Genomic DNA, 26,709 nt, shown 5'->3' with positions numbered 1-26,709 from the left:
TGAGCCTAAGCACCATCCTGTGGGACAACCAGGGAAATCTCCCTGCTCTCTGACACTTGCCTGCCCAACTAGGACACTTACCTGCTTTGGTCCTGCATACTATAGAGAGGCCTTGCCATCTGGCAAACCCTACCATTTAATAGAACACTGCCTGGTTAGGGATCCCAATGCAGCTATACAACCTCAATGAGCCCTAGCAACTCACCCAGGCGCAGGAGGCAATAATCCACTCACCCCATTTTACAGATGAGGAAGCACAGGCCATGGCATGAACTGATGCCATACAGCCAGTGAGAGGTAGATCCAGGAATAGACCCCAGGCATCCTGACTCCCAGGATGGATTCACCCCTGCATGCCCTGACAAAAAAAGGCAGTTTGTGCTCCCCTTAAAAGCCACTGGCCCTGGCTCAGCTGTAATTCACACCCACTTTGCTTCCAAGAACAAGATGGGGCTTTGCAGGGGCCCAGAGTGTCCTGGCCATGCCCTTTCTCTCCCCCGGCCTGCCAATACCCTTCTGTCCACACCTCCACTCCAGACTATCCTCTGCATTGGTGGCTGCTGCAGCAGCCTGGCAGAGCCAACTCTGTGCCAGTTTTTTTGTTTGTTTTGTTTTAAGGAAAATTTTGTGTGTCCCAGGTCAAATTAGCCAGATCAGTTCCAAATCCTTTGAATTTTTCAAGAACCATATGTGGCCCTATAACGGGCAAGTATCCTCCACCCCAAACTTTTCAGTCTGGAACTTCAGATGCCTGCCAAAAAAATTGGAAGTATATTACATGCAGGCCCAAGCCCGGAGACTTGGGGTTCAGATGCCCCCAAATTTTGCTTGCCCTCAGCCATATGGCCGCAGGAGCAAGCTACGGAGGAATCTCCCATTTCCATAAAGTTGGCATGTAGCTGAGATCCTCCCACTGGAAGCTGGCCAGCAAGAAGCTAACTATGAGGTTCTCATAGGGAGTCCTGTCCACAAGCAGACAAGGGTGCACCCTCCACTACACACTGCCATTTTAATTGCATTACCTTAGCCATGCTATTTCCCCTGCCAGGTCTGTGCCAGGTATCAGAGCACACTCCCCAAGAGCCATTGCACCTTTTTCTAGCATCCCCTTTATGCCAAAGGTCCCTTACAAGTTTGATCCCTGATTGACCCCTGGCCAGCCTTTAAACACACTGGCTCCTGTCTGCAATCCCTGCACCTGGGCATGCATCTGCACCCAGCAGGCAAAGCTCTGCTCTGGTGCAGTCACAGCCAGGTAGGTCAAGAGATAGGGGCTAATGGCACATGCTGCATGCTTCTTGCTGTCATGTTGCTGTCAGTCAGCTCCATCCTCACCTGACATGGGTGCCTCACTTCCAGTGGTTACACCACAAGCCTAGCAGCTGGCCCACCGCTATGAGTCCTGAAGGTGCAGATGCCTGTCCCTTCCTCCTGTCGCTTTGATTTGCCAATGGAGAGAGGCTTGGCCTGCTCAATTAAGCACCTGGGTATGGCTGTGAAGGGGGAACTGATTGCACATTGTGTCCTGGCTGCAGCTGATGGGGAAGGAGGGCCACCAGTGCTGTGGAGATCACAGCCAGCTAGGCAGGGGACTTGGGATTGCACTGGTGCCAGCATGACTCTGGACACCAGTGCAGGCATCTCCAGGACTGTTCAAAGCATGAATGCCTGGAGATCAGAGAGAAGAAAAGCATCCTGGGCAAAGGAAACCCCTGCCTCTCTATCCCTTTGCCCCTGTCCTCACCCCCTGCTGTCTCCAGCTCCAGAGGCCTTGATGATCGCCCTGGTCTTTCCAGCATTCACCCAATATCTGGGGTACCTGCCTGCACCGCAGAGGTTGGGATTCATTTGGACCAAGCTGAGAAAGAAAGCCAGATCTCCAATGTGCTTAATATTCAGAATGCCTCTTCCATGGGTATTTCCCAAGTTTCACTATTTCTTTTGCCTTAAATTTGAATTAAAATGTAACCTTTCCCATGAAACAACAGGGTCAGCCTGTGCCATTTTTCCCTTATACAAATGTTGGCTTAGAATAGAGGTTGGCATGGGCTGCCTCCAGCCTGCAGAGTTTGGATCCAGGCTGTGGTGGGACAGGGGATTGGGAGCCCATAGCTCACCCTGGCATGTTCCCCTTCTCCATCCTGTGCCATGCTGCTGACCCCCTCCAGAGCTCTCTTGCACTGCCTGTGGCAGCCAGTGCTCACCCTCATCACCAAATTTGCCACTCCTCATTGCCATTTAGGACAGGAATCTGCAGCATTTGGTTGTGCAGGTAAGCAGAGGTAGCAAGTAGCCGAGGCAGGTATCAGTGGCTCGCAGCAGTACCTGGGTCACAAGCCTTGGCTGGTTGTTCATAAACAGACACTCAGATCCCACAGTCGAGGACTGCATTAAAATGGGACTAAGTGAAATGTACTGATACTACAGAAAGACAGAAAAGGACAATGGGAAACAAATGGCAGACCTCATCTAGTGGACAGGGGTCTGGCATAGACTTTTTTAGGGGCAGGCCCTCTGAGGAGGGCAGTGGGTAGATGTATGGGCATGGATATGGATGTTCTCTCTCTCTCTCTCTCTCTATCTATCTATATATATATATGCAAAACCCCCCCCCCAAAAAAAACCGTTGCCAATCCCTGGCTTAGAATATGGGGCATCTATATCTATATTCTAAGATAGGGCTGTCCAACTTCAGCAGGCATCACTGGCATGTGGCTCCTGGGCCACACATCTCATGGGCCACAGGCTGCACGGGCAACCCCCTAAGATCTAGTGGCACTTGGATGGCATGCAACCCTGTGGACTATGCCTGCAGCACAGGGCCCCCTGGAACCCATCTTCACATGGCAGCATGAGAGGCAGCCACTGGCACCTGCAGGCTGTATATTTAGCACTCACAGGCTGCGTGCAGCCTTTGGGTCACACACTGGCCTCTCACAGGTCACAGGCTGCCAGCTGGATAGCCCAGTTGTACATTATAATGAAGTATGTAAGTAACAAATGCTGGAGCAAAGCCAAAGCACTCCAGCATTAGCAAAATGCAATATTTTGATGTTTCATAAGAGACTCTAATAAAACCACTGCCTTCCCCTGACATGTTTGCATACATTGGATCGGCATTTTCTAAATGGAGAATGTTACTTTAGAGCATTCTCAGCCAGCTCTGCTCAGTACTTGGCAGCTCCCAGGGTGACACCCAGGGCCAGGTTTTCGCTGACCAGCTTAGTCCCTGCTGTGACCCCTGGTGCTGAGCTCCTCTAGAAAGCTGGTTCCCTCTTGTGCCTATGTGGGAGTTGGGCTCCTTTAAAAATCTTGGCTCTAAATATCTCTGTGTACGTATCAAGCCAGATCCTGCTGTCCTACCCCAGTAAGAATAAGGGCAGAGTATGTTACGAATACAGACTTTGGGGCGTACTCCATTCATGTACCCAGACCTGTACAGCACGACAAAGACAAGCAGGTAGCTTCCACCTCTGCCTGTGCAGTTGTCTGATGCTGTCTGGAGAACACAGAGGCTGATGCCACCATCTCACTCTTGCACATGGGAGAGGGGTGGGAAAAGGTGGTAATAGCTCTGCAACCCCCCTTCCCTCTGCGCTGCCCTGTGGATTTCCATCCTGCATAATGTGAAGAACACAGAAGGCTCCATCCCAGCTGCCTATGGGGGAACAGTATTTCCCCACCCCAAACTAAACCACTGGCCTTGAGCATCCCTGCCCCTGATTTCTGTAAGGGTAGCTACTGTCCAGCACCCATCAGGCTCAGGCCCTTCAACAGGCCAACCAGCCCCATCCCTATGGACAAGACTCACAGAACCAACTCATTTTGGTAGCTGTTCTGGTAAGCTCAGAAGAGACTGCATCTATAAATCCCTTCCAGGTAGTTCTTTCTGTCTGCAGATACTGTTGCTTTAAGGGAAACATCTATTAAACCATATGGCACATTCTTCTCATAGGTCCTATGGACTAACGTGGAGACTATTGAGCAACCCAATCCAAAGCCCATTGATATCAGTAAGGGTCTTGACACTGGTCTCAGTGGATTTTGGAAATGTCCTGATATTACTCTGGATCAGGGGGAAAGTCCTGATTCTACTGAACACATTGAAAATTTGGCCATTGGCTCCAGGAGTGCCCAGATTTCAGCTCAGGGTCTTTGAGTAAGGTAAAACTAATCTCCCCTGGATAGACTTCAACTTGCATCCAGAGCAAATCTGGTCCTCTCCCTCCTGGGTTTCTTTCCAGTCATTTTCTATCCTCCATCTCCTATTTAATTCAGTTTTGCTTACCAAACACTTTGTCTGCTGTTTGCTTCCTTTGTGGTTTCAACCACTGTGTGCTTTGTAGCTTCATATCTGTCCTGGTCATGGGGCTTGTGTTTTTATGCTTATCTTTTCAGCTTCAGACCAATGCATTTTATTTTCCCCCATGAAAGAGGAAAAAGCTTCCTTTCCCCAATCACTGCTGAGATCATCAATGCCTAAGGCTGGAACGGACCCTTGGCTCATGCACTTCAAGTGGGATCTTTCTCCACCCTCTAGATGTTTAAACCATGCCTGCAAAAATGCACTGGCAGCATTTGCAATCATTTCAACGTGCCGGGTGGGTGGAGACTTTGACTTGCCGAGGCCAGGTAGCTGGGGGTGGGGGTCACAGTTACCAGATTAGTGATAACAATGGTGCCTGCAAAAAGGCAGGTTTCTCCTCCGCTTCCTAAAGCCACCCCCATGTAAAAGAGATGCATATGCAAACATTGAGGCTGGGTGTCTGTGGTGTTGCAGTCATTGAGCTGTGTTGTGTTTTGCAGACATGAGTGACTGACCACTAAGGGTATAAAACACAATACCAATAAAAGAATGGTTCACTCTGACTTGCATAGGTCATGATCTTCTCTTTGCGCCTCTCAAAGCCCGTTCCAACCCATTGGCTTGGTGGGGGGGAGGGGGATGAAAGAGGGAGGGGAAGAGCCTTGTGCATAGGATGTTAAATTGGGGTCTATGCCTGGCTATGCCATGTGAGCTTAGGCAATGTACTTCCTCTCCTTGTGTTGCTGTTTCCCTTCCTACCCTGAAGGGAAACCCATCTGGTCTCGCTAGATTTTAAGTTCCTTGGGCAGGGGATTTTCTCACTATATCTCTATACACATATAGAGAGGCCCTGGTCCCAGTGGGGACCATAAGTGCTACTAGATGATAATATCCCAGTTCACGAGGCGATATGATCTCAGGAAAGTACCATGTAGCTCAGCACTGAAAAGCCACTATGGTTTGACACTGGCACACCTGTGTTTCCCAGGGAGCTGCAAGATATAAGCCAGTGGTTCTCAACCTTGTTAGACTCAAGGCCCCTTTCAGAAAATGCCAAATCTGAGCTTTCATTTGTTTTTTAACTATGGAAAAAAATAACAGAGCAATTCTTCTGTTGCAAAGAACTCAGAGCACAGCAGGTGAAAAAGTCTTTGACACTAAGGATTCCTTAGTGAAATCTCTGAAATTCTCTTGTGAGTCACATGCAGATGTTTGCACACTTAACAGTGCTGATATTGCATTGCCTAGCACCCTCAGAAGGATCTCACAGCAGCCCAGGGTGCTCCAGCACCCTGGTTGACAATCCCTGCTCTAAGCTCTGCAAATGAGATCCCAAGCCCCTGCATCTTGAACTAGTGCAGTTCCCTTAACAAACTGCAGGGGGAACTGCCTTGTCTCCACTGAACCCACTCGAAGTAGAGATCCTCTACAACTGTGGGAAAGAAAGTGCTTATCCAACCCGGGAGGAATCAATAGGTCAAACCCATGCAGGAGAGATAGAGTCATCAAGTCAGCAAGCTCCCTAGAGATTTTTTTGTCCTGCCTTATGTAATGGCCCTGCAAGGGAGGTATGAAAGGTTTCGAACTTGTGCTTGCATCTCATGGCAGAGTGTGTCCTGAGAATGGTACTAGGTGGAACATCCTCATCACACATGCGCTGATCGCATTGGGTATCGCAAAAGTTTTTGTTTCACTTTTGATTGTCCTATTTTTTTTTTCTACTGTGGTACTGGTCTTACTTATCTGAAAGCGCCACAGTAAATCTGAAACAATCCACCACTGATGGGAACTGGGCTGTGCAATGCCTGGTTACTGGGTCACTTGCAACAGGCGATCTGAACTTGCCAACCTTCCTGCCTCCTGAGCACAAAGGCTGGTGGGTCTTCTGGGACAGCAGGCATCAATGCACTCATTCCACTGTGTTGAGTAACAAGGGACCAGTGTGAAGAGGAAGAGGTTAGCACAGGACATCCCAGCTCTGCCATTCACCTGCTACAGGACCTCCCACCCAATGGCTGAGCCTCCTTCTGGTTTTGGCCTGTGAATAGGGTTAGGACCAGTCTCTCCCTCTGTGCTGTGTCAAGCATAATGGGGCCATGATCTCCATCATGGCCTCTCAGTGCTCTTTAATCCTGCATTCAGCATCTCTATTTGCAAGAAGCTGCTTCCTATACTCCAGGCATGATGTACTTGCTTTCTTAGCTTTTGGAAAAAGCTGCCAAGCTCTCCATCCCTTTCCAAAACAAGTCTGAGATGTTTCCCTTCATGCTGTAGTCTTTCAGCAGGCAGTCTGGTTTTGATCTCACCCCACTGCAACCTGCCCACATGGGCCTACCCCATAGTCTTAGTCGCTTTCAAGTAGGGATGCTGTCATGACATAGACCAAGGTAACACCAGAAGGCATCAGTGGAGGGCAAGGCCGTACTGTATTGTGCTGTGCTAAGTCACCAGTAACAACAGTCACCCCTATGGTAGAGTCAGACCCTCTCTGTTCAAGTGTGGCCCACTTTACAGAATGTCTGCCAACCCCTGCACACCCTGAACGCCCCCCACCCCAAGTTTGGAAGGAGACCCAGGAGTCCTGCACCCAGCACTACTTATTAGATTGCAAGCCCTCCTAGACCTTGGGGAGGGGCTGAAGTCCTGGCACATTTGCCCCCACCCCCCCAACTTTGGACAGCACCACCTCCCCAAGCTGGGAACGTGGCCCAGGAGTCCAGACACCCAGCCCCTTTATTTTCCAAGGAGCAATGTTATTACACCCCCACTCCTCCCCATCATGGCAGATTGCCCACAACAAGTTGCACGATATTAAGCGCAAAAGAGAAATGAAGCAAACGCTGACCCTCTGCAACCTGGAACACAAGAGGCACTGGCTGCAAAGCAATGGTCAATCCATAGGTAACTTTTATTTGACTTATTCTGTTTCACAGAGCACAGGATCTCTTTAAAGAGAACATACACAAAAGGAAGATACGTACAGACCAAGGTCTCTGCAAGTTCTCCTGGGCCAGGCGAGTGAGGAGCCCTTGTGACCGTGTGTCGTATCGAGCAGGGAGGGTAGGGGGATGGGTGGGATACGGTCGGTCAACAGCATGCAGCATAGAACAATACCAGACAGGCCGCTCAGCCCCACCCTGACTGGGCGGTCAGCTGGGAGGAGGCGGGGATTATACCACATGGCAAATTTCTGCTTTTGGAAGAAAACTGACCGTAGGGGACTAGAACGGGGTGGCAGTTGGTGGGGGGGGGTCAAAGGAACAGGCCTGGAGTAGCCTCAACTCAATGACACAGCAAGAACACTCTGCACACTGCGCCCATGTCACTGGGCAGGGGAATTCGTGCCAAGGACCCAGGGCAGCGCTGCAAGCTGTCATACCAGACTTTGCGCCATGGGACTGAATCCACTGCACCCCTGGACGTGCCAGGGGAGGACATGGGCAGCATCAGCCCCAAAGTTGGCTTGTTCAGCATGTGTTCTCCTCTCCTCTCATTCTTTTTAACCCAGTGTTTTGAGTTCTCATCAGCTCTGAGGTAGATTTCACATAGGAGATGTGGGAAAAGTATGGTCAGGAATAGGCAGGGGAAAGCTCTTGTAAAATGCTGGCAGGCACCTCTTTAGCCCTTGACTCCTTCCCCCAGGGAATGGTTCCTCCCCCAACTGCAGTGGGACATGACTTCAAGATGATGAGGATCCTTGGGCTACTGGAAATGCCTACAGTTATGACTGGTGGGCATGTCTGCATCTTAGCCAGGTAAGGAAGTTAAGCTTCCCCCACCCCATCTATATGGATTTGCCCAGCCCTGCCCATGTCTAGAGACTTAACTCATTTAGAACAGCTGCTGAAAGGGCCTTTAACAGGCCTGTTCTGCAAGCACTTAGGGTACCCACCAACTTGGATGTGAGTGGAGACCGCGATTAAAATTTCTCTGCATCTCACAGGATGAAGCCCTTGCCAGTGCACTCCCCCCATTTTTCTGAAAAAGCAGCGAATGGGAGTATTATAGCCCCATCTGCCCAGAATACACAGAATTGGCATATACACATTTGTCCTCTCCTGAAGACCTGTGTCCTTGTGTAGCCAGGTCCCAAGTGCCCTAGGGTGGCATGCCTCTCTGGCACTCGGCCCCCACCTGCCTGTTCTCCCAACATCCAAGTGGCCTGATTACTATCAGAGGCAGGGCAGTTGAGAGACAAGGACAATTAAGGGGTAGGCCCACAGTCTAGTCAGAGGAGGCAACCTTAGGTGCCTCTCTCTTTTCACATCACGGGGCCATCCCTGCTTGGGCCCATGCAATGGTTGGTATTAGAGGACCTCACTTATCTACTCGCTAGTTCTGCAGGCTCCCTTGCCCAGCCAGCAGTACACAGGGCTCTCAACCCACCACCTGTTCTCCTAAGCTAGCTAGCCCAAAGCAGCCTGCAATAACAAACAGACTTCACACTCCCTCAGCAGCTTCTCACCCTCATTCAGCCACCCCATGCCTTGCAGAAAAGGTGTATATGCAGCCATGAATCCTTCAAAATAAAAAGAAAGCTTCACCAAACTTAATTCCCTCCTGGGGTGCCTTCTCCCTAAACCCTCCCCAGTTCCATTAGGTTTCTCCCAGCTTTGAGCCTAATCACAATTACAGCCTTGCATCTGCAATAGGTAGTAGGGAACTCCACTTCCAAGCACTGGTCAAGCCTGACTGACCAGTTATCTCTGGAGTCCAGCTTATAAAGCCCCAGGGACTGCCCCTTCTGACCCAAAGCAGTCTGGCTTTAAAGGCACAGTTCCCTTCATCTACTCTCATGCTAACTCTCTGATTCACTAGTAACAGGGTTAGGGGTCTCCTTTTACACCAGTGGTTCTCAAGCTTTTTAGACTTGAGACACCCCTCAGTAAATGCCAGCTCTTAGTTTCCCCAGGTTTGTTTTTTTTAACTATAGAAAAAAATAACATAATGATTCTTCTGTTGCAAAGAGCTCAGAAAACCTACAACAGGTCAGAATGTTTTTAACACTACTGATTCCTATTAGAAATTTCTGGGTTTATTGTGTGAATCATGTTCACACACCTAGGGGTGTGTCTACATGTGTGCATTTACTGTGCAGTAACCAAAATTGCTGGGCAGTATAGGTGCGCATCTACACGTGCATGCCTGGACTGCACAGTAAATATGGCAACTTAGGCCAACTTGAGAGTAAATTTGATACCTGCATCATGCAAGTATCAAATCTATGCTCAATTATTTATTGCACATTAACGCACATGTAGATGCATTACTGTGTATTAAGTGCATTAATTCAGTGTGACTAAATTTAATCCCAAATCAGTCCATGCACTGCATTAATGCACTTTAATGCCTGCACACGTGGACACCTGTGTATTCCCACTTACTACACTGTAAATTTAAGCCATTGTAAATCCATGTGTAGACACACCCTAGCAGTAGCAACATTGAGTGGCACCTCACAGCACGCTCTCAGCCTGGGTGCTCTGGCTTCACTACAGCTAAGTAAGGGCTGAAATCCCTCTCCAACTCCTAGATTGTGAGGCTAAAATGGATCATGATGGTGATCTAGTCCCAGGTTCTGCATGGATGTGCCCCTGGGTGGGGCAGGAGTGTTGGTTACACGTAACACAGACCACAGAACCTCACCAGTAATTTCAGCATCCAAGCCATTGCTAATTTAACAGGCTTGCAACTCTGAAATCCATCTCCCCAAGGCTTGGGCCCTAGCCACAGAGCACGTCTAAGCCCCCAGGTAGTGAGGTCAAGGCTCACTGCAAAGCCAGTCACAACCTTGGCTGCAGGTTGGCCCTGATCTGATCTCTAGAGAACAACAAACCAGTGGAAGAAGTTTGAAACCCTCTACCTGGGCTGTGTGGAGTGCCTTGTTCCATCCTGTGAGATGCTGGGCATCCTCTGTTCCATAGCTAGAAGCTCAGAGCTTGCATAAACCCCCTCTGAAAAGTATCTAAAGCAAAGACCTGTTGCTTCCCCTTGTTGCTAGAAGGCCCCGATGCCCACAAGGTGTGCAGAGAGGGGTATAAGGACCATGGAAGAGTGGGGCAAGACAGCAGAGCTTATAGGCGGGAAGTTGTTTGGTCCTTTTACCTGGTGAGAGGAAATACTCCTTTTGTACTGTATTACTGATCCCTTGTGCACTGGGAATGGGGTGCTGGGAGCTCATGGCGGGGAAATTAGTGCAAAGGCCTACGTGATACTAAGCACAAGTTAGCCACTCCTTCTCTGCCTGGTAGAGGCAACTAGCTGAGCCGAGTTCCATTCTAAGGAAGCCCTTCAGGGTTAATCAAAGCCCCAACCCCAGCCTCTGGGAACCCTCATGACTTCTCAGTCTCCTTCCTTCCCTTCTTGTGCTTCTCTTTTGACTGAACTGTGAAAGGCACTGTAATTGCCCCACACGCAACCCTGTGGACCCCCTCCCAAAATCAGGGCTTCAGACCAGGATTTCCCAGAGACTTCTCAGCTACGAGCTGACCCTGCTACTTCTGGGACCATATTCAAAGGGGGCGACAAGGTAAGAGAGAAGGGCCAGGCCAAACTCCTGGATTCCCATAACCCTCAACATATCAGAGGTCCAGCTCCAATTCCAGCCCCAGTAGTAGTGGACTGGGCCCAATTTTAGACAGAAGAGCAGGGGGAAGAGCCAGTTTGCTAGGAATTGCATTATGGACACTAGTGTCCATGAGTGAACCCTATAGCCCAGCTCATGCACTGCCAATAGAGAAGGAGATCTCCCTTCCCTTCCACTCCCTTCCCTTCCCCCACCCCCCGCAAAAAAACCCAGTTTGGATGAATATTTGGAGGTTCTGCAGCTGAGCTAGGAAAGCTGATAAGGGGCAAAGGCAATGTTGGAGGAAAGGTGAAGGCCAATGGCATCTCCACTACTTGGGCGGCAAGTGTAGGTATGCCTGAAAAAGGAAGGAAAGGGCCAGATCCACAGATGGTGTAAACTGACCTGGCTCCAGTGAGTTCACTGGAGATCCACTGCCCTGAAAAGGGCAATCCTGAGTTACATCAGCTGAGGATCTGGCCCAGCAGAGCCACCAAGGTCTGTCCCCACCTTCCCAGTGGATGGTTCTTTTCAACCACACTGTTACCATTACCAATGTGCAGGGTCCTGATGGAGCATAGATTTACCCAAAGAAAGAAAAAAACAAAAACCTGGGTCATGTGATGAGATGTGGTATATATCCAAGGTGTCTTCCCATCATGGGTGGTTTTGATGAAAGACTCTACATACCTTCATCATGACAGTCCCCATGGTGTGAGCCATGTGCATGGGGAGTTGGGAAAGCTGGCCAGTTGAAAGGGACTTGGTTTCAATCACAACAATGCAGATATGCTCAGTAAGGCCAGAGAGAGCTAGCGGATCGTGGATCCACACCAGTAATCACCATGGAATTCACATTATGCCACCATGACAGTATCACATGCCATCACGGGACTGCAGGAGAGGTGACATCGTGACCATGATGTGGGACACAAGAGTATTCTGGGTTTATGAAAACTAGCTACTCAAAGCAACGTGTTGGTATGAGGAAGAAGAAAACAGTACATTGAGGAGAATATAAATGCACCAGGGATGTACCGAGGTCTTGCCAGAGTCAGTGGTGGAAGTGCCCACTGACATCACAGAGACCAGGACACGGGCCCTAGCAAACATTGAGTTCAGTGCAATATTACTGGATTTCCATGCTGGGCCTCTGCAAAGTGGGTTTCCTTTCTCGGCAGCATTGTTGCAAGGAGAAAGGGACTTTTAATGTAAAAGACTGGAAAGACGCTCGAACCAGCAGCAAGTAGCTGAAATGCATTGGTCTGAAACTTGTCAAGACCAATGCTCAAAATAATCAACTAGCCCTGTAACAATTAAACCCCCAGGAAAAGGGGAGAGAAAGATCCAAGCCTCTGGGTCCTTCCCAATGGGCACAAAATTACAGGCAAACTCTCCATACCTCTCACTTGAGCACATCAGTAAGGGGCAGCCCTTCAGTTCACCTGCCGCTCAGGGCATGTGTGGGGGGATCCATCACTCCCTCCTCCCTGAGGTCATCCAGAGAAACCAAACTGTGCAGCAAGAGCTGTGAAGGGACCTACGGAGAAGGGCAGATGATTCCTTCTGTTAGAAGCCACGCTGAACAGCTTTACCTCCAGTGCCCAGACTAGAGTTGCTCCCAGCTGGTTCAAGCATCAAAAGGTATTGCAGATCCTATTCTTCCAGGGGACAGGGAGGAGGAGGGGAAAAGAAACCCACTTAGAAACGAGGCAAGGCGGGAGAGGGAGAGGCGAGACTCGTGATTCAGTCTGTCCTGTAGCTACTGAAGACTTGGAGGTATTTAGGGAGCCGTGTTGCTCCGCGAGTTTTCATGCAGCATCCAAAAGGGGACCAGGGCATAGTAAGGAAGTTGGAAAGAGGAGTGAAGAGGAGCAGCCTCAGATCTTACTGTTCTCCAGGTGTGAATCAATGTGCTTTATCAAAGCATCGTCCGGGTAACCAATGGGGAAGGCCAGCTGGCACAGCGGGCAGCTTCGGATGTCAGAGTCCACCGTCTCCATCAGCAGCTGTGGGGCAAGAAACGACCTTTTGGGTTAAAGGAGGGGCAGAGGCCTGGCTGAGATAAATCAATTGATTTGCCCCAACAGGAGGCAAGCCCATTAGATCTGTGCATCTTCCCCACCACCCCATGTACTGCAGCATAACTGAAAGGTCCCAAACAGTGGAACCTCTGCCATTACCCTTGCAAAGCCACTCCACAGGTCTCCCCCTCAGTCAGCTGTGCTGGGACATTTTCACCCTAAATTTCCCTCTTTCTAGTCTCACCCCATTCTTTGGTATTAGGTGCTACCCTATATCACCCTTCCCTGGCATCCTTTCTGCAAATGTCACCTCCCTCCAGTCATCCCTCTGCCAAGCCTGCTAGGATGAAGGAGCAGGCCTGGTGAACCCGCATGATGCAGGAATGGACTAGGTCAGGGCTCTCCAACTTATTTGGCTCTGTGGGTCAGATCTGACCCATGCGGCTTCTTGCAGACCCACCTCCAGTGGTGGGGCGGTGGTTTGTCAGCACAGATGCTGGAGCAGCTACACTGCCTTCAGAGCCAGGGAGTGAATGACACCATCTCTCACTCCTGCTTTTCCCCTGCTGGTGACATGAATCACCAGTGGCAACTGAAGACTCCAAATTCAGTGGTGGGCAAGGGGGCTCACGGCGAACAACAGCCCCTGGGATCTGAGGCCAAACCAACAAGACCCAAAGAATACAATTTAACCTTTCGTGGGCCATGTAGGGCCTGCAGGCCACTAGCTGCACCGTCCTGGACTAGGCTGTGTTCCCCCAGCAAATGCCTGCAGATGGGGGTCCAAGAAGCAAAGGCTCAGATCCACATAGGGATCCAAAGCCCTTAACATCCTTAGCTAGGTGGAGCTCAGTTCTACAGCCTCTTGTATAATCTTCATCACCAAGGCAACCAAACAGCTCACATACCCGGATCAGAGCAGGCTCCCTGCTCACCCCCTCCATGCTACAGGTTGGGGAACTGAGGCAAACCGCAATGAAGTGACTCCAGCCCAGTCAGCAGAGCTCAGTGACAGAACCAGGAGCTGAACCCACACCTGGCTCCATGTCTTAGCCTCTTCCTCCGCAGGGGGCTGTCTGGGTCCAAGATTTGGGCTTGGACCCATTATTGGGCATGAAAGGCCAGTCTTTTGCTCCCCAGGGCTCCAGGTTTGGTGCTGCAGGGGAACAGCTTGCAGTGGGGCTCAGGAGCAGAGAGGAGGTATGGCAGTGGGAGCAGAGGGATATAAGGGGGAGGAGGGGAGGCCAACTAGCGCTTACATTGATCGATGGCCAGGACTGTGCGTGCTCAGCCCTGGAGTAGGAGGCAGCTGTCCGGTGTGCAGGGGGGTCGGGGATAGGGAAGCCAGCGCAGAACGAGGCGCAGCGGATAGCTCCAGCCTCGGGGCTGGGGGGGCTGGGGACGGCCCAGTCGTCTTCATCTGAGGACTGTTTCTCAAAGCGCAGGTGTTCCTCAAAGGCGTCTCTGGCACTCAGAGGGCCGCCGGCACCCCCGATGTAAACCTCGCCGTAGGGACGATGCTTTGGTAGCGTGGAGGCCTCGGGCTGCAGCCACAGGGAGCGGTTCTGCTGATACATAGCAGCGTCGCTCACCTCTGAGTAGCTGCGGCGGCCTTGGAAACTGGCTTTGATGTGGTGGCTCGACGGCTTTGAGTACCCCAGATCCATCACATTCCTTTCGCTGCCAGGCGGGGGCCTATGCTGGGAAGCAGGCGATGGGCAGGAGGGAGCTGGAGAACGACGCTGCTGGGCAGGGGACTGGCTGGGAGGGGGTGCCGGAGAGCGACGCTGCTGGGCAGGGGACTGGCTAGGGGGTGGCGCTGGCAAGCGACGTTGTTGGGCAGGGGACTGGCTGGGGGGGACTGGAGACCGCCGCTGCAGGGCAGGAGAGGGGCACTGAGGGACGGGGGACCGTCCCGGCTGAGCCGGAGAGGGGCACTGTGGCGCGGGGGAGCGGCGCTGCTGGGCAGGAGAGTGGCGCTGTGAGAGCGGAGAGTGCCTCTGGCCTGGAAAGCAATAGGGACAAAGACCTGGATCAACTGGAGAATGAATGACCCCCCTCACCTGCTTCCCACAGGAGCCCAGACAGGTATGCCCACAGGATGCAGGTCTGCCTGAGCCTTGCCTGGCTTCCTGGCAACAGGTTTCCTGTCAAAAAAGGGGCCTGCATGCCTCTTGAAAGCCACCTCCTTAAGATGGTCCCTTCAGGCCCTTGTTCTCCATAACGAAAATCCCCCCACTCCAGCCCTGCCAACCTGGCACCAGAGGACACCCTCTGTCCTTTCAGACTGTAAGCTCTGGGCCCTCTGGCTGACGGGAAGGGTGCCAAGCTCCCTTTGGAGCCCTTTGGCCCCTGTTCGATGTCAGGCCCTCCAATCTCTGTACCCCTCTCCTCACTATACACCCCGAATGACACCCCATCCAGTTGCAGTGGAGGCTGCACTCACCGCCGTTGATGGCCTGCTCTTGCAGCAGCGTCCTGAGGATCTGGCTCTGCAGGGAGCTGAGCTTCCTTAGCCGGCACAACTCCTCAGTCAGCTCAGTGTAGGCCAACGCCAGGTTCACCCTGACACAGAATGAGATGGTACGGCATAAAGCAAATGTCTTTCGAAAAGCCTCTGGCTTGGCATGAGAGGGGCTCCCCCCCAGCTCCACCGAGGCGCTGGCTCCTCTCACCTGTGAGGGTAGGCCGGGGCCACTGGGGTAGGGGGAAGATTTGGCAAGGTGACATGCCCGGGGCACTTCTCTGCACTTGGCCAGGCTGCTGAGCACAGCCATGAGGCAACAGGGGTGGGATGGGGAGAGCAGATCAGGAGCACAAGGGCAAGGGAGATCTACAGTGGGACAATGCATCTGCATGGGCAGCTTTGCCTGGAAAAGGCTCGTTTTGGTCAGTCCTTCCAGTCTCCCCCAGGGCACCTCAGGTTCTAGGGGTCTTGCTTTCCTTTGCCCCCACGCCCTTGGCTTGGATTCACCCTCTGAGCTCCCTTGGGTGCTCTCTCAGCAGCTCTGAGCTCCCCTTTCTAGCCACCTTGCAAGTTCTGAGCCTGGCTCTCAGCCCTAGTGTGAGCTCGGACCCAAACTTTCTACCCCTTGCCCCATGAGAACCCACTGCCTCCTGCTCATCTCACCCCAGATGACCCCAGCAGTCCCCACCTCTACATCTTGCTCTGAGACAGCTGCAGATGGGTGCCACACTCACAAGGGCCAGGCTCCATCCTTCCTGGGGTAACATAACCCTGCACACCCTATTAGGGTCACAAACAGGCAATCTAGGCTGCCTGACTCCACAGAGCCAGTGACAAAATCCCAAAGCCAATGCTTAAAAACCATGAAGGGAAGTCGCCACTAGCTGCTTGCCAAACAGGGTCTATGTCATATGGTGCAACAGCTCCAACTATAACCAAGAAGAAATCTTCCCTGTGCTGCCCCCCCTGCCTTTCTCCATGTGGGAGGGTTAATTTAGCGCCCAGAACAAACGGGCTTGGAGCTGCTGCCACGATACCCATAAGAGTAATAAAGCCAGCTCTGATCTGCTCAGCTCTGGGACCTTTGTCCCTTTCCCCTTCATGAACAGCATGAACACAGATAATCAGAATGAGGTTAGAACAAAGGTCTGACAACAGCTAGGCAACTGGTGGGCAGAGACTGCTGTTCAACACACCAACAACACCGTCTTGCTCCCCCATCTGCCTGTATCCACCAGCTGTATCCTGTACTGTACTGATGCTGTGGGGTCTTGGGGTGAGGACCCCATTTTGTTTTGGGCTTGCACAGCACCTAGCACAAGGAGGGCTGGGGCTGTCAGGTGTTCCTGAAGTACAAAATAAGTGCTAGGGCCGCACGTTGCTGTTAAAAGAAAATAGCATTCAGGAATCTCAGCTCTTGAACAAGTAACTCATTGTTTTGGGTTAGACTGTAGTTTCAAAAGAAAAAAAAAAAAAACAGAAAAAATTTGAAACCAAAAAATTGAAGAAAACATCATTTCAGGCTGACCCATATGTTTCATTCAACCCAAAATGAAACATTTGGTTTCACTTTTGAGCTTTTAAAAACTTTTGCGTCCTTTTTTTTTTTTTACATCATAGAAGGAAATGTTGAAATGAAACATTTCCAATAAAATAAATCAAAATATCTCACTTTGCAATTGTGACAGCTTGCTTTTTCTTTCTAGCTGACTTGGTGAAACTGATACAAGTTTGCAAAATACTGCAGTCCACCAATATTGCCATTTTTCAGTGGTGTAAAAAAAACCCAACAACCCCAAAGTAAAAAGTTTTGGTCCCCAAATCTGACCCATCTCTATTCAGAGATCAGTCAGTCCTCTCAGCCTGTTTTACAGATGGGGGAAACTAAGGAAGTCGTGCAACTTGCCCCAGGCCACCCAGCGAGCCAAGAATGGAACAAATAAACAACAACAACAACAATGCAAGAGACAGATGACGGCTCTTTTCTCCTGCCGGGCTCCTGTCCCATCAACGCCTTTCAAGCCAGCCTGACAAAGTTGTTAAATCTCGGAAGTCTCCTGGACTTCCGTGTCACCTTTAAAAAACATATCCTTTACCTTTATATGAAAGGAGAACCTGTCTCATGAGGTTACGGGGGGGGACTGTCAGGCTGGGCATGTCCTTTGCAGTGAGCGCAGGCAAGTTACACTGAACAACCCTGACAGTGAGGGGACCTGGGAGCTGCCTCATGTAACAGCAGTCGACAGGTCTCCCCCTCCTTGGCTCTCGCCCACCCTTCAGTGTGTTGCGAGTTGTTGTTCCATAAGAAGAAAAGACGCATTATTCATTCCTGCCCTCCCTCCTGAACAGCAGCAGGTTTTCCCTTTGCTCCCCAGTTCACTGGACATTTCCCTCTGGGAGGGAGCGATTGGTTATGCTGCCGTACAAAGCAGGATGGAGGGAGGGTGAGGGGTGCGACAGGCAGCGAGATGAGGTGCCCTGAAAGGTCAGCCAATGAAGGACTGTAATTGGTTTACAAACAACTGGCAAGACAGGCGCGTGTAGGATGACCCCTTGTGTACCCTGCAGGGCAGTGGACGGGAGCACAGTTCAGAGAAGATGGAGGACCTCCAGCCGCAGTCTGTGCTACAGAGCCAGATCTCCACAGCTTCCCTGTGCCCCATCACCTGCTAACTGCCCCTATTCTTCAGGGACAAGATAAGGGTGAAGGTTCATCTCAGCACAGTTCAATCCCTAGTTGCAATCTCTTGTGAACAGAGCTCTGGGAAATGCACAGTCTTGGGAAGAGATGGAGGGATGCACATCCTGCTGTTTCCTACAGGATGCAGGTCAGATACAGTGTTGTCTCCCCACAGCCTGTATCCACCCAAAGGTACCTCCTGTCAAGCCTGCGGTCCCTCAGGACCGAGGAGGGGCTGGTTCCAGCCACAGACATTGGAGCTAGGGCTTCTGTCTGCTGCTACTGAACCACATCCCCTGGCCATGAAGGGGCAGCTCAAGAGACCAAATGGCATCAGGTCTCATCTTCTCAGACTTCCAAGGGCTCCAGCGGGCACTGGGGATGGGGCCTGCATGGGCTTGCTACAGCCCTAACCTCACTGCTGACAGTGACAGCCTCAGAGGCCTTGGTCAAATCACCTGACCGTTCAGGCTTGGTTTCCCCCCACTGTGAAATAAGGAGCCTCCATGGATCCCCTCATTAGTCAAGGCAGCATCAGATGGGGAAGCCAAAAGGCTTACCAAAGTCATGCAGCAAGTCACTGTTGGTGCTGGACAGTGCCCGACACATAACGGCACCTTCCCCCTGCATTTAGGGTGCCAGTACACTGTACAAGTACCAGTTACACATAGCAGGATGGGAACAGAGGAAACAAGTACTTTGGAAGTTTACCATAAAGAGGCCATAGGCTGCATGTGAGTGGAGGAGACTGTTGAAGAGTTTCCCCATCTTTTTGGTGAAAGCTTCTTGCTGTCACCCAAAGATCTCAAAGCACTTCCCAGGATTATTCTCTCTCCTTTAAAAATGGGGATACTGGAGCACAGAGAAGAGATGTGACTTGTCCAAAGGGGCAATGGCAGAGGGGGAACAGCAGCCCCGTCTCCTGAGTCCCACCCCAATGCACTGTCTACCAGACTGTGCAGTACAGGAAGGCAAGGTGTGGTGGAGAGAACTTGTCCATCCAGGCTAAGCAAGGTCAGAGGCAGCCCCAGGGCATAACGGAGCCTTTGTCTCTGAGGCCACATATTCACCTGTGGCCCCACCAATTTTTCACCAGCAATGAGCTTCTACCATCAGGAATCTGTCTTACCACTGTGTGAAACCCTGCCCTTCATTGCCAACCCTCCCCCTGGCCCTCCCCTCTCTGCCTTCCAAAAAATGAACCCAATGCCCTATTGCCTCAATCCCTGCTGAGGTGGACACAATGCTAACAGGAGCAGGTGAACTGGTCACAAAAGCTGGTCTTGGTGCCTAACCTCCTTTCCTGCCTCAGCTTCTTCCCTACAAGATCAAAGAGTGGAAATCAACCACGAACAGTGCATATCAAACAAGAGGCAGACCAGGCCTGGCAAAGCAGAGCCCCAAATCTGGCACCTTTCCCGCAGCTGCCCGGTGTGCCCAAGGCCGTGCTATAACAGGCTGGCAGAGATCCAGGGCTCGAGCCACACAGTAAGGAGAAGCTGGTTTCACACAGGCAAGCAGCTGAGCTTGCCCTCTTGTTCCAGTAAGGGGAGGGGAGAAAGGGGGTTGAGGGGGGTGGGGGTGTCTGTGGTGAAGGAGTTCTGTGAGGTTTATGTTTCTCAAGGCAGGAAAAGCGAGTGTTTCAAATAAAGAGTGGTTAAGAATACAGCGGGTGTGTGGGCTGCGAGTGGGTTTGGAAACATGCTAACAAGCGAAGGTTATTTTAGAAACAAAAGCAAAATAGAAAGAAAAATTATATATATACACACATACATATATTTTCCCCACTGCCTAACCAAGGTGACCAGTATTTTGGGGGCCCCTGTCAGCATAGGCGAGTCAGGAAAGGTCTTGTGGTTTGGTACCCCCACCCCAGGCACCCACGCTGCGGCTGTCACACCTCTGGTGGACGATACTGAGAAGTCTTGTGAAGGGGTGGGGCAAGGTGGGATGCCCCTGAAGCCCAATTTTTTGTGGGGGGGGAGGGGGCGATGGCCAAGCAATCCCCATGACATGAGCTTTGAATGAGTGAGTGAGGCTCCTTTCTGATCCCTCCTGAGCTCAGGTCTGTGATGTTTTGGAGGCAGCTCTCAAAACGCTCACATGGGAGGACGCTGAGCAGGACTAGGACCTGGCAGAGGTTGGAGGCTGTCCAAGAAACATCACCCCCCATTCCTTCTGACTCCCCTGGTTCCTCACTCACCCTCTCTCCAGAAGGGCTCTTCCCAGCTTTAGGCACACTCTTCCCTTTCTTCTAAAACCCCTTCAAGCCCAGCGCAGACTCTGATCTCCCCCAGCCACAGCCCCAAGTCAATCATGCAGCCAAAAGCTACTCTCCACTACCCCAAACAGACCTAGGAGTTTCCGTGGGTTTGCAAGAGGCTATCTGATTGCAGAGTTTAGTCTTGGCTGTTACAGTAGGTCTGATTCCACTCTATGCTCCCGCATATCCCGTCCTTTCTAAATACCCCTCACCTCAGCTGTGCCCCTGCTTTTGAACTACCCTTTGTTTACCCTGGGCCTGTCTCCAAAAGGCACCAGGCACCGGCAAGTTTAGCTGACGTCAGCGGAAAAGGCAGGGAGTTGGTTGCCTTCCTGACCCTCGACCTGCACAGTGTTGAGTCATATGTGCACCTTCAGGCACTCAACACCTTGAGAAATCAGTATCTTCTGCACACATCAGGGCTTCATAAATAATGCTATCACGTGCAAAAAAAAAATCCCCCTGCTTCCAAGGGCAAGGGCTAATGGCAGGTTTCCAGGGGCCTGAGAATGGTGATTTCACACAAGGATCATTTTTCCCACCCCAGGGCTCGACAGGCCTCAGCATCTCATCCATCCATGCATAATAAATCACTAGAGCATGGACACTTTTCTGAGAGAACGGGGCAAGGGGAGTTCCTAATATAAACTCCTAGCGGGGAGTTCCCGGCATCCTTCCAAAAACTACTGAGAAAGGGACTGAGTTCCCCTTTTTGAAGGTAGCTGTGGCAGCACATGAGGTTTCTACAACCCACCTCATTTAGGATTTGTTCTAGCACCGATCAATTTGAGGCCTTTGATCACGTGCAGGATTTTACAACACTGGCTGTCAGACATAGCTCCAAAGCACTCAGGGGCCCAGGCCAGAGCCCTGCGCCAGGTGGCAGCAGGCTACAGTGTTCGGGGTGGGGGGCAGTCTTGTAGTTGGGACATTCAAGTGTGACATGGGTTCAGTTGCTATTTGGCTCCCTGTGTGACCTTGGTTCAAGTATACGAGTCAAAGTAAAATGAGGATCATAGAATCATAGGGCTGGAAGGGCCCTCAAGAAGCTGCCTGGTCCAGGCAGGACCATCCCTGTCTACAGTAGCCAAGTGTTTGCTTAATCTGCCCTCAAAGACTTCCAATGGTGACTCCACAACCTCTTGGAGTAATCAGTTCCAGTGCTGGACCACCCCCAGAGCCAGAGAGTTCCTCATAATATCCAACCTAACCTTCCCTTTAGGAGGATTATAATTCTTGAGCTATCTTGGTCAGGGACCTCTTATTAGCAATATGTACATCTCCTGGCACCTTTGGGACTTTAAACATTCTTTAAGACAAATAAGGACAGTGGGATTTCTGCCTGCAGGCTCTTGATTCTTGGTGTATTCCACAGCATGGGTTAGGTTGGGGCAGTGATTGAATAGCCCACCTGCAATGATCTGGATTTCTTTCAGTAACGGTGGGTTTTGACACACTTGTAACCCACCAGGTTCTGCCTTTGAGGCCCAGACTGTTTCAAGGCATTCAGTTCCCACCTAAGCACCCCAATCTTCCAAGAAACCCAGCTCCACACCTGCATTGCTGAGTGGGCATGAGCTGCAAATCCAAAGCAGTCCATGCATGCATACCAGCCCTTTTCCTCTGGTGTGCACCATGCTAATCAGAAGGCAAGCAGAAAGGAACTGCCAAAACCACAAAGCTGTGCATGCTGAGGTGGGAGACACACAGTGCAGTGAATGCTGCTGAGGTGGGGAAGGGAATGGACCATGCTTCTGAGCATCTCAACAGAGTGAAAAACATGCCAGTCCCCCTCCACTGCCAACACTGGATGTGCACGTGGGAGAAGGAACTAGTTAGATGCACATCTAACAATGCAAGCACGTTTCTCCCCTCCACCCCCATTTTCACAATTCACTGTACCGCATTCCAGATGCGCTGATGACATTACCCCAGGCAAGAGCTAATTGCTGGGATGGGGAATAATGTATTAGCTCACTCCTAGAACAGACGGCAATGGCAGCAAGAGATAGAGAGAGATTTTCCACCCCAGATATTTCACAGCCTTTCAGGAAGTTTGATAAAGCAGAAAAGCTGTTTGTAATTAATCTCCTCACAAACAGGAGCTTTTCTGCCAGCCCGGCACAGAAAAAAGGAAAATCTTGACAGCATTTCAGAAAGTTCAGAAGCAACCCGCTTCCCCTGAAAAATTACCAAATAAAATGTGGGTTTTGATCCGTAAGCAAAGATAAGAAGACTGGAGAACAAAACTGTGATCAAAACCCAGCCACCTACAATCTCTTTATTGACATCCACTGAAAGCTTCTCAGGGCATCAATGGCAGACATGTCCGGTACCCCCACCTGAGATAACAACACTGCTGTGCTAGGTGCTGTATAGACCTACAAGCTATGGCTACACTGCAGACTTCTGTTACAGAGCTCTAGCAGGTGTGAGTTTAAACAGAGATGATCCCTGACTAGTACAGCTGGATGATAGAAGTCTGTAATGCAGACGCAGTTATGTTGTACATTTAGCAGTACAAAATACAATTAAATTGTATTTATTGTATTATAACAGGGGTGGTTTTACTATATCAGTAATGATATAGCTGTGTCTGTAGCACACCCTGGGTCTAACATACAGCACACTGATACAGCACACTTAGCACAGCCAAGGCCGTACTAGGCAACTGCTTCTAAGAGCTGACATTCTAAGTAGACAAGACAGAGGAAGGGGGAGAGAAATTATCGCATCCATTTTACAGGCAGAGGAACTGAGAGTGAGAAAGAATTTCAAACAGTCGACCTGCTGGCACAATTGAGCAACACCCTAAGTGGGGTAGTTAGGCATTTTTAAATATCTGGTCCACAAGGCAAAAGCTGAGCAGCTGAATGTCAGGCTCTCCATGACTTGCTCACAGTCACACAAGGAGAGCTGGGAACTCATTTTCAATTTCTTGAGTCCTGATCCACTGCTGTTGTCACCATTAACCTCTTAAAAGTGTTGCCTGATTTTTCAAAGGCTCCTCTTTCAGGGTGAAATGCAACATCTTGCCTCCCTATTAAAGTAAGTGGCCAGCAGCACTGATATACACATGAGATTAGAAAGAGGGAGCAGAGTGTGGTCTAGTGGCAAGATGAGTGAGAACCAGGACTCCTGGGTTCTAACCTCAGTGCTGCTACTAACTTGTCCTGTCAACTCTGGATGAGTCGCTTAAAGTCTCAGGACCTGACAAAATGGTCCGTCACATTAAGAATACCGGAATCTTTATTTTGCACCAAACCAACAGTCCATAGCTCCTGCCTTCTAAAGCTACTAGTACCAAATGACATAGAGGAAAGCCTGTAATTCCCCAGGGCTGAAAAATCATGTGGTATTTTCCCAGTAGGAAACCACTTGCCTCCCTTTAAGCAGTTGATAGTTGTTTCATGCCTTGCCAATAACCTCAACTAAAAGTGCACCCTACATAATGGAGCTGCAAATATGTCCATTGCCTGTATAAATGGCTGATTTTTTTTTAAAAAACCTGCTAAGCACTTGGTTTCAATGACATCCAGGGCAGTGAGTTCTACAAGTTAATTATGCACTGGGCAAAAATAAGCCTTTGCATTGGGGGACTTGACTTTTCTTGGATAATCCTTGTTCACGCACGATGGGAAGAGAGAAATCGGAGCATCTTATCTATCATTCATTTTTTTAGCTTGCTCTCTACCTCCCAAGTTTTCCCCTCTGAACAGTCTAGAACTTCTTCAGTCTCTTCTCCAGCCTCATAATGACCCCATCTGCCTCTAAATCACTCCCGTTTCTGTGACTGCTTATTTATTTCTGTAACAGCTGAATCCCTCCGGGTCCCCAAGCTGCTGGGCACTAACTACAAATATGGCAAGAGGTAGCTTCTGCCCCACAGAACTTGGAGTCTAAAAAGCCAGATACAGGGTGGAAATCTTAGTCCTAGCACAGTGCTCTGCCCACTGGCTCATACGGTCTAACCAAGATAGGGATGGGGAGAACTTGATTACAGAGCATTGGTATCTTCCCAGGTAGAAAATACTGGGAACTAAACAGGTCACTAATGCAGTGGGAAAAGCCATAACGACAAGCGGCAGCTGGACCTTGGAGCCAGACTGATTCAAATAAGAAAGAAGGCAAACATTTTTAACATGCAAGGGTGATTGCCCACTGGAGCATGCTCCCCAGGGGAAGTACTGGACTCTCCATCTTTTGAATCTTTACATCCAGCCTGGATGCCTCTCTTGATTTAAAGATACCTGGATCTGGGAGATCTGCTTTAGCCAAATAAAAAGGTACCAGATTGGACAGCAGGATAAGCAGGCATGATTAACCAGGAGGTAAAATGGGAGCATTCGGGGCATAAAACCCCATGCCTGGGTACACAGAGGCCACCTGCTTTCAAAAAGAGTCTCTGGCAATGTGGAAGGCCCAGCACCTGCCTATGCCATGGGGGCCCCCAGGGATACTCAAACTGCCTGGTGTCACACTAGTATTAATATTTTTTTTCCTGATACAAGCCAGAGGGAAGCACCAATTAACTGTAGCCAGTTTCTCGATGATTTGCTCTCAACTCATGTGCGCATGCGCACACACACACATGCACATACTCCGAGTCTCTCACAGGGCCTGCATGCCGAGATGGGAAATTGGGCTGAGGCTGCAGCTGTGCCAGCTCCTACGCTCGCTTTTTACTCTTGTTATTTTGCTTCTGCTTCCTCCCCAGACCCACAAGCCTCAACCCTTTTAATAACGCTTGTGGTCAACCCTGCCCCCACCCACTCCCCCAGCTCTTCCTTCACGCTATGTTTTTAGCCATGTACCACAGCAGGGAACTTCCCAGGATCTGAGGTGTGGAAAGAGGAGGGGATGGGGTGGGGCAGGGACTAGACTATGGGCATTTGGCATCAGGGAAGGGGCAGACAAGGTGGGTCCATAATGCACCCCCTAAGCTGCCCCCTGGCTCTGCAAACAACAGCTGTGAAATAAACAGGAAGGCAAAATGAATGAGCCCCCAGCTGCTCTGATCCCAATCTGGATTTGCCAGCAGGGGGCACTGGCAGAACTGGCTAGCTTAGAGGCCAACGTGGATTAAAACAGGAAGGGTGTGGGGGAAGGTCCTTACCTTACCAGAGAAGGTGGGGGGAGCTGTGCAACTGTACTCTTTAGCCCAACCTGAAAGAGGGAAGAGGACCCCCTACCATCTGCTATGAGCAAAGACGACAGAGCTGGGCACCTCCTTACTCCAGATACTTCCCAGCCTGGGAGCAATCCAAGAAGCTCCGGTTGTCTCTGCCCCAAGAGTTCAATCTGGCACATAATAAATATGGGGGGAGCACTTGCAAATTTCCAAGTGGCGGGGGAAAGGTGGCAGGATGAGATTAGATTGAACCCATCTCTCAACCCTCTTTGAACTGGAGTCTTTGCTGAGAGTTTGTTTGCATATCCTCAATGGCAATCTCCCTTCTTCCCTTTGCATGGAAGGTTGGAGTTGCAAGGTGGGGAGGGGCAGCAGGAACACAGCGTGACGGAGCACATGTGAGCATGGCATGGCGATCTGGATGAATGCCTAACATCAGAGGGAAAGAGCCAAGTGTGAAGGGTCTGGTCGGCAGGGCTGTGTGAGGGAAGAAATATCATCAAAGATTCCCTGGCACCACAGGAAGAAGGCCTGGGCAAAGAAAAACAAAGCAAAACAATTCCCTCCCCTCCCCTTACACACTGCCTCTCACAATATGACCAATTCTTACAGTTTCATCAGAAGACTCAGGACAGCTGAGTGCATTGCCCAAAGTCCCAGCTCCTGGTGTCAAGGGAATCCAGGAGAATTTTGCCCTTCTTTCCTTCTGAAAGTAAGTTTTTAGCTCTTGTGGCTGTGGAGGAAAATGCAAAAAAGGAGCCCAGGAAGACTAAAGATTCAAGCACCCAGAAATACAACCCAACTACAACTGGAACGAATTGGGGTTTTTTATAGCAGATGATTTGAGGGGGTCTTGACATGATTTTTTTTTAATAAGGACCCTATAGCTCTTGCCCAGCCCAGAAATGGCTACATTTCAGTGTAGAAGAACAGCAATAATGTCTAGTGGCTAGAGCACCCTTACCCTCTATTCTCAAGTCTGCCAATTACTTGCTTCTGGGCAAACTACTTTCTCTCCTTCCCCTTTTACCTGCTCTGTCTATTCAAGGCAGCTTGGGGGTAGGTTTTATCTCTTACACTACATTATATAGAGTCCCTTGCCGAGCCTACTCCCAGGTGGGTGCAACTGCCATACAAATAAACACAGTCAATGAAGTGCTTTGGGGTGGAAGATGCTGTACATACAGAAAATATGTGCAAGGAGATTACTTATTCAGCCTTATCTGTTTGTTTTTTTAATTGCTATGATTATAATGAGCAGGCACTGCCCAAT

General features: G+C 50.4%; 1 protein-coding gene across 2 annotated transcripts in view; it reads right to left on the bottom strand.

Annotated features, from left to right (window-relative positions):
• Window positions 1-9,459: 9,459 nt before the first annotated feature.
• The window catches only part of TBKBP1 (TBK1 binding protein 1), a 44,198-nt gene continuing 26,948 nt past the window's right edge, over window positions 9,460-26,709 (bottom strand). For both annotated transcript variants that reach the window (XM_019548339.1, XM_019548340.1), the window contains 3 exons: window positions 15,342-15,460; window positions 14,155-14,900; window positions 9,460-12,880 (listed from right to left, as the gene is read on the bottom strand). In XM_019548339.1, coding sequence (XP_019403884.1) covers window positions 12,752-12,880; window positions 14,155-14,900; window positions 15,342-15,460 — 994 coding nt within the window. In that variant the 3' untranslated portion in view covers window positions 9,460-12,751. The remainder of the gene's footprint in view (window positions 12,881-14,154; window positions 14,901-15,341; window positions 15,461-26,709) is intronic.

The sequence above is a fragment of the Crocodylus porosus genome, unplaced genomic scaffold (assembly GCF_001723895.1).
Source record: "Crocodylus porosus isolate Cpor-Errol unplaced genomic scaffold, CroPor_comp1, whole genome shotgun sequence".
In the NCBI taxonomy this organism is placed as follows: Eukaryota; Metazoa; Chordata; order Crocodylia; family Crocodylidae; genus Crocodylus; species Crocodylus porosus.
Note: the sequence above shows the minus strand (reverse complement) of the source record. Positions and strands in the feature narration are given on the sequence as shown.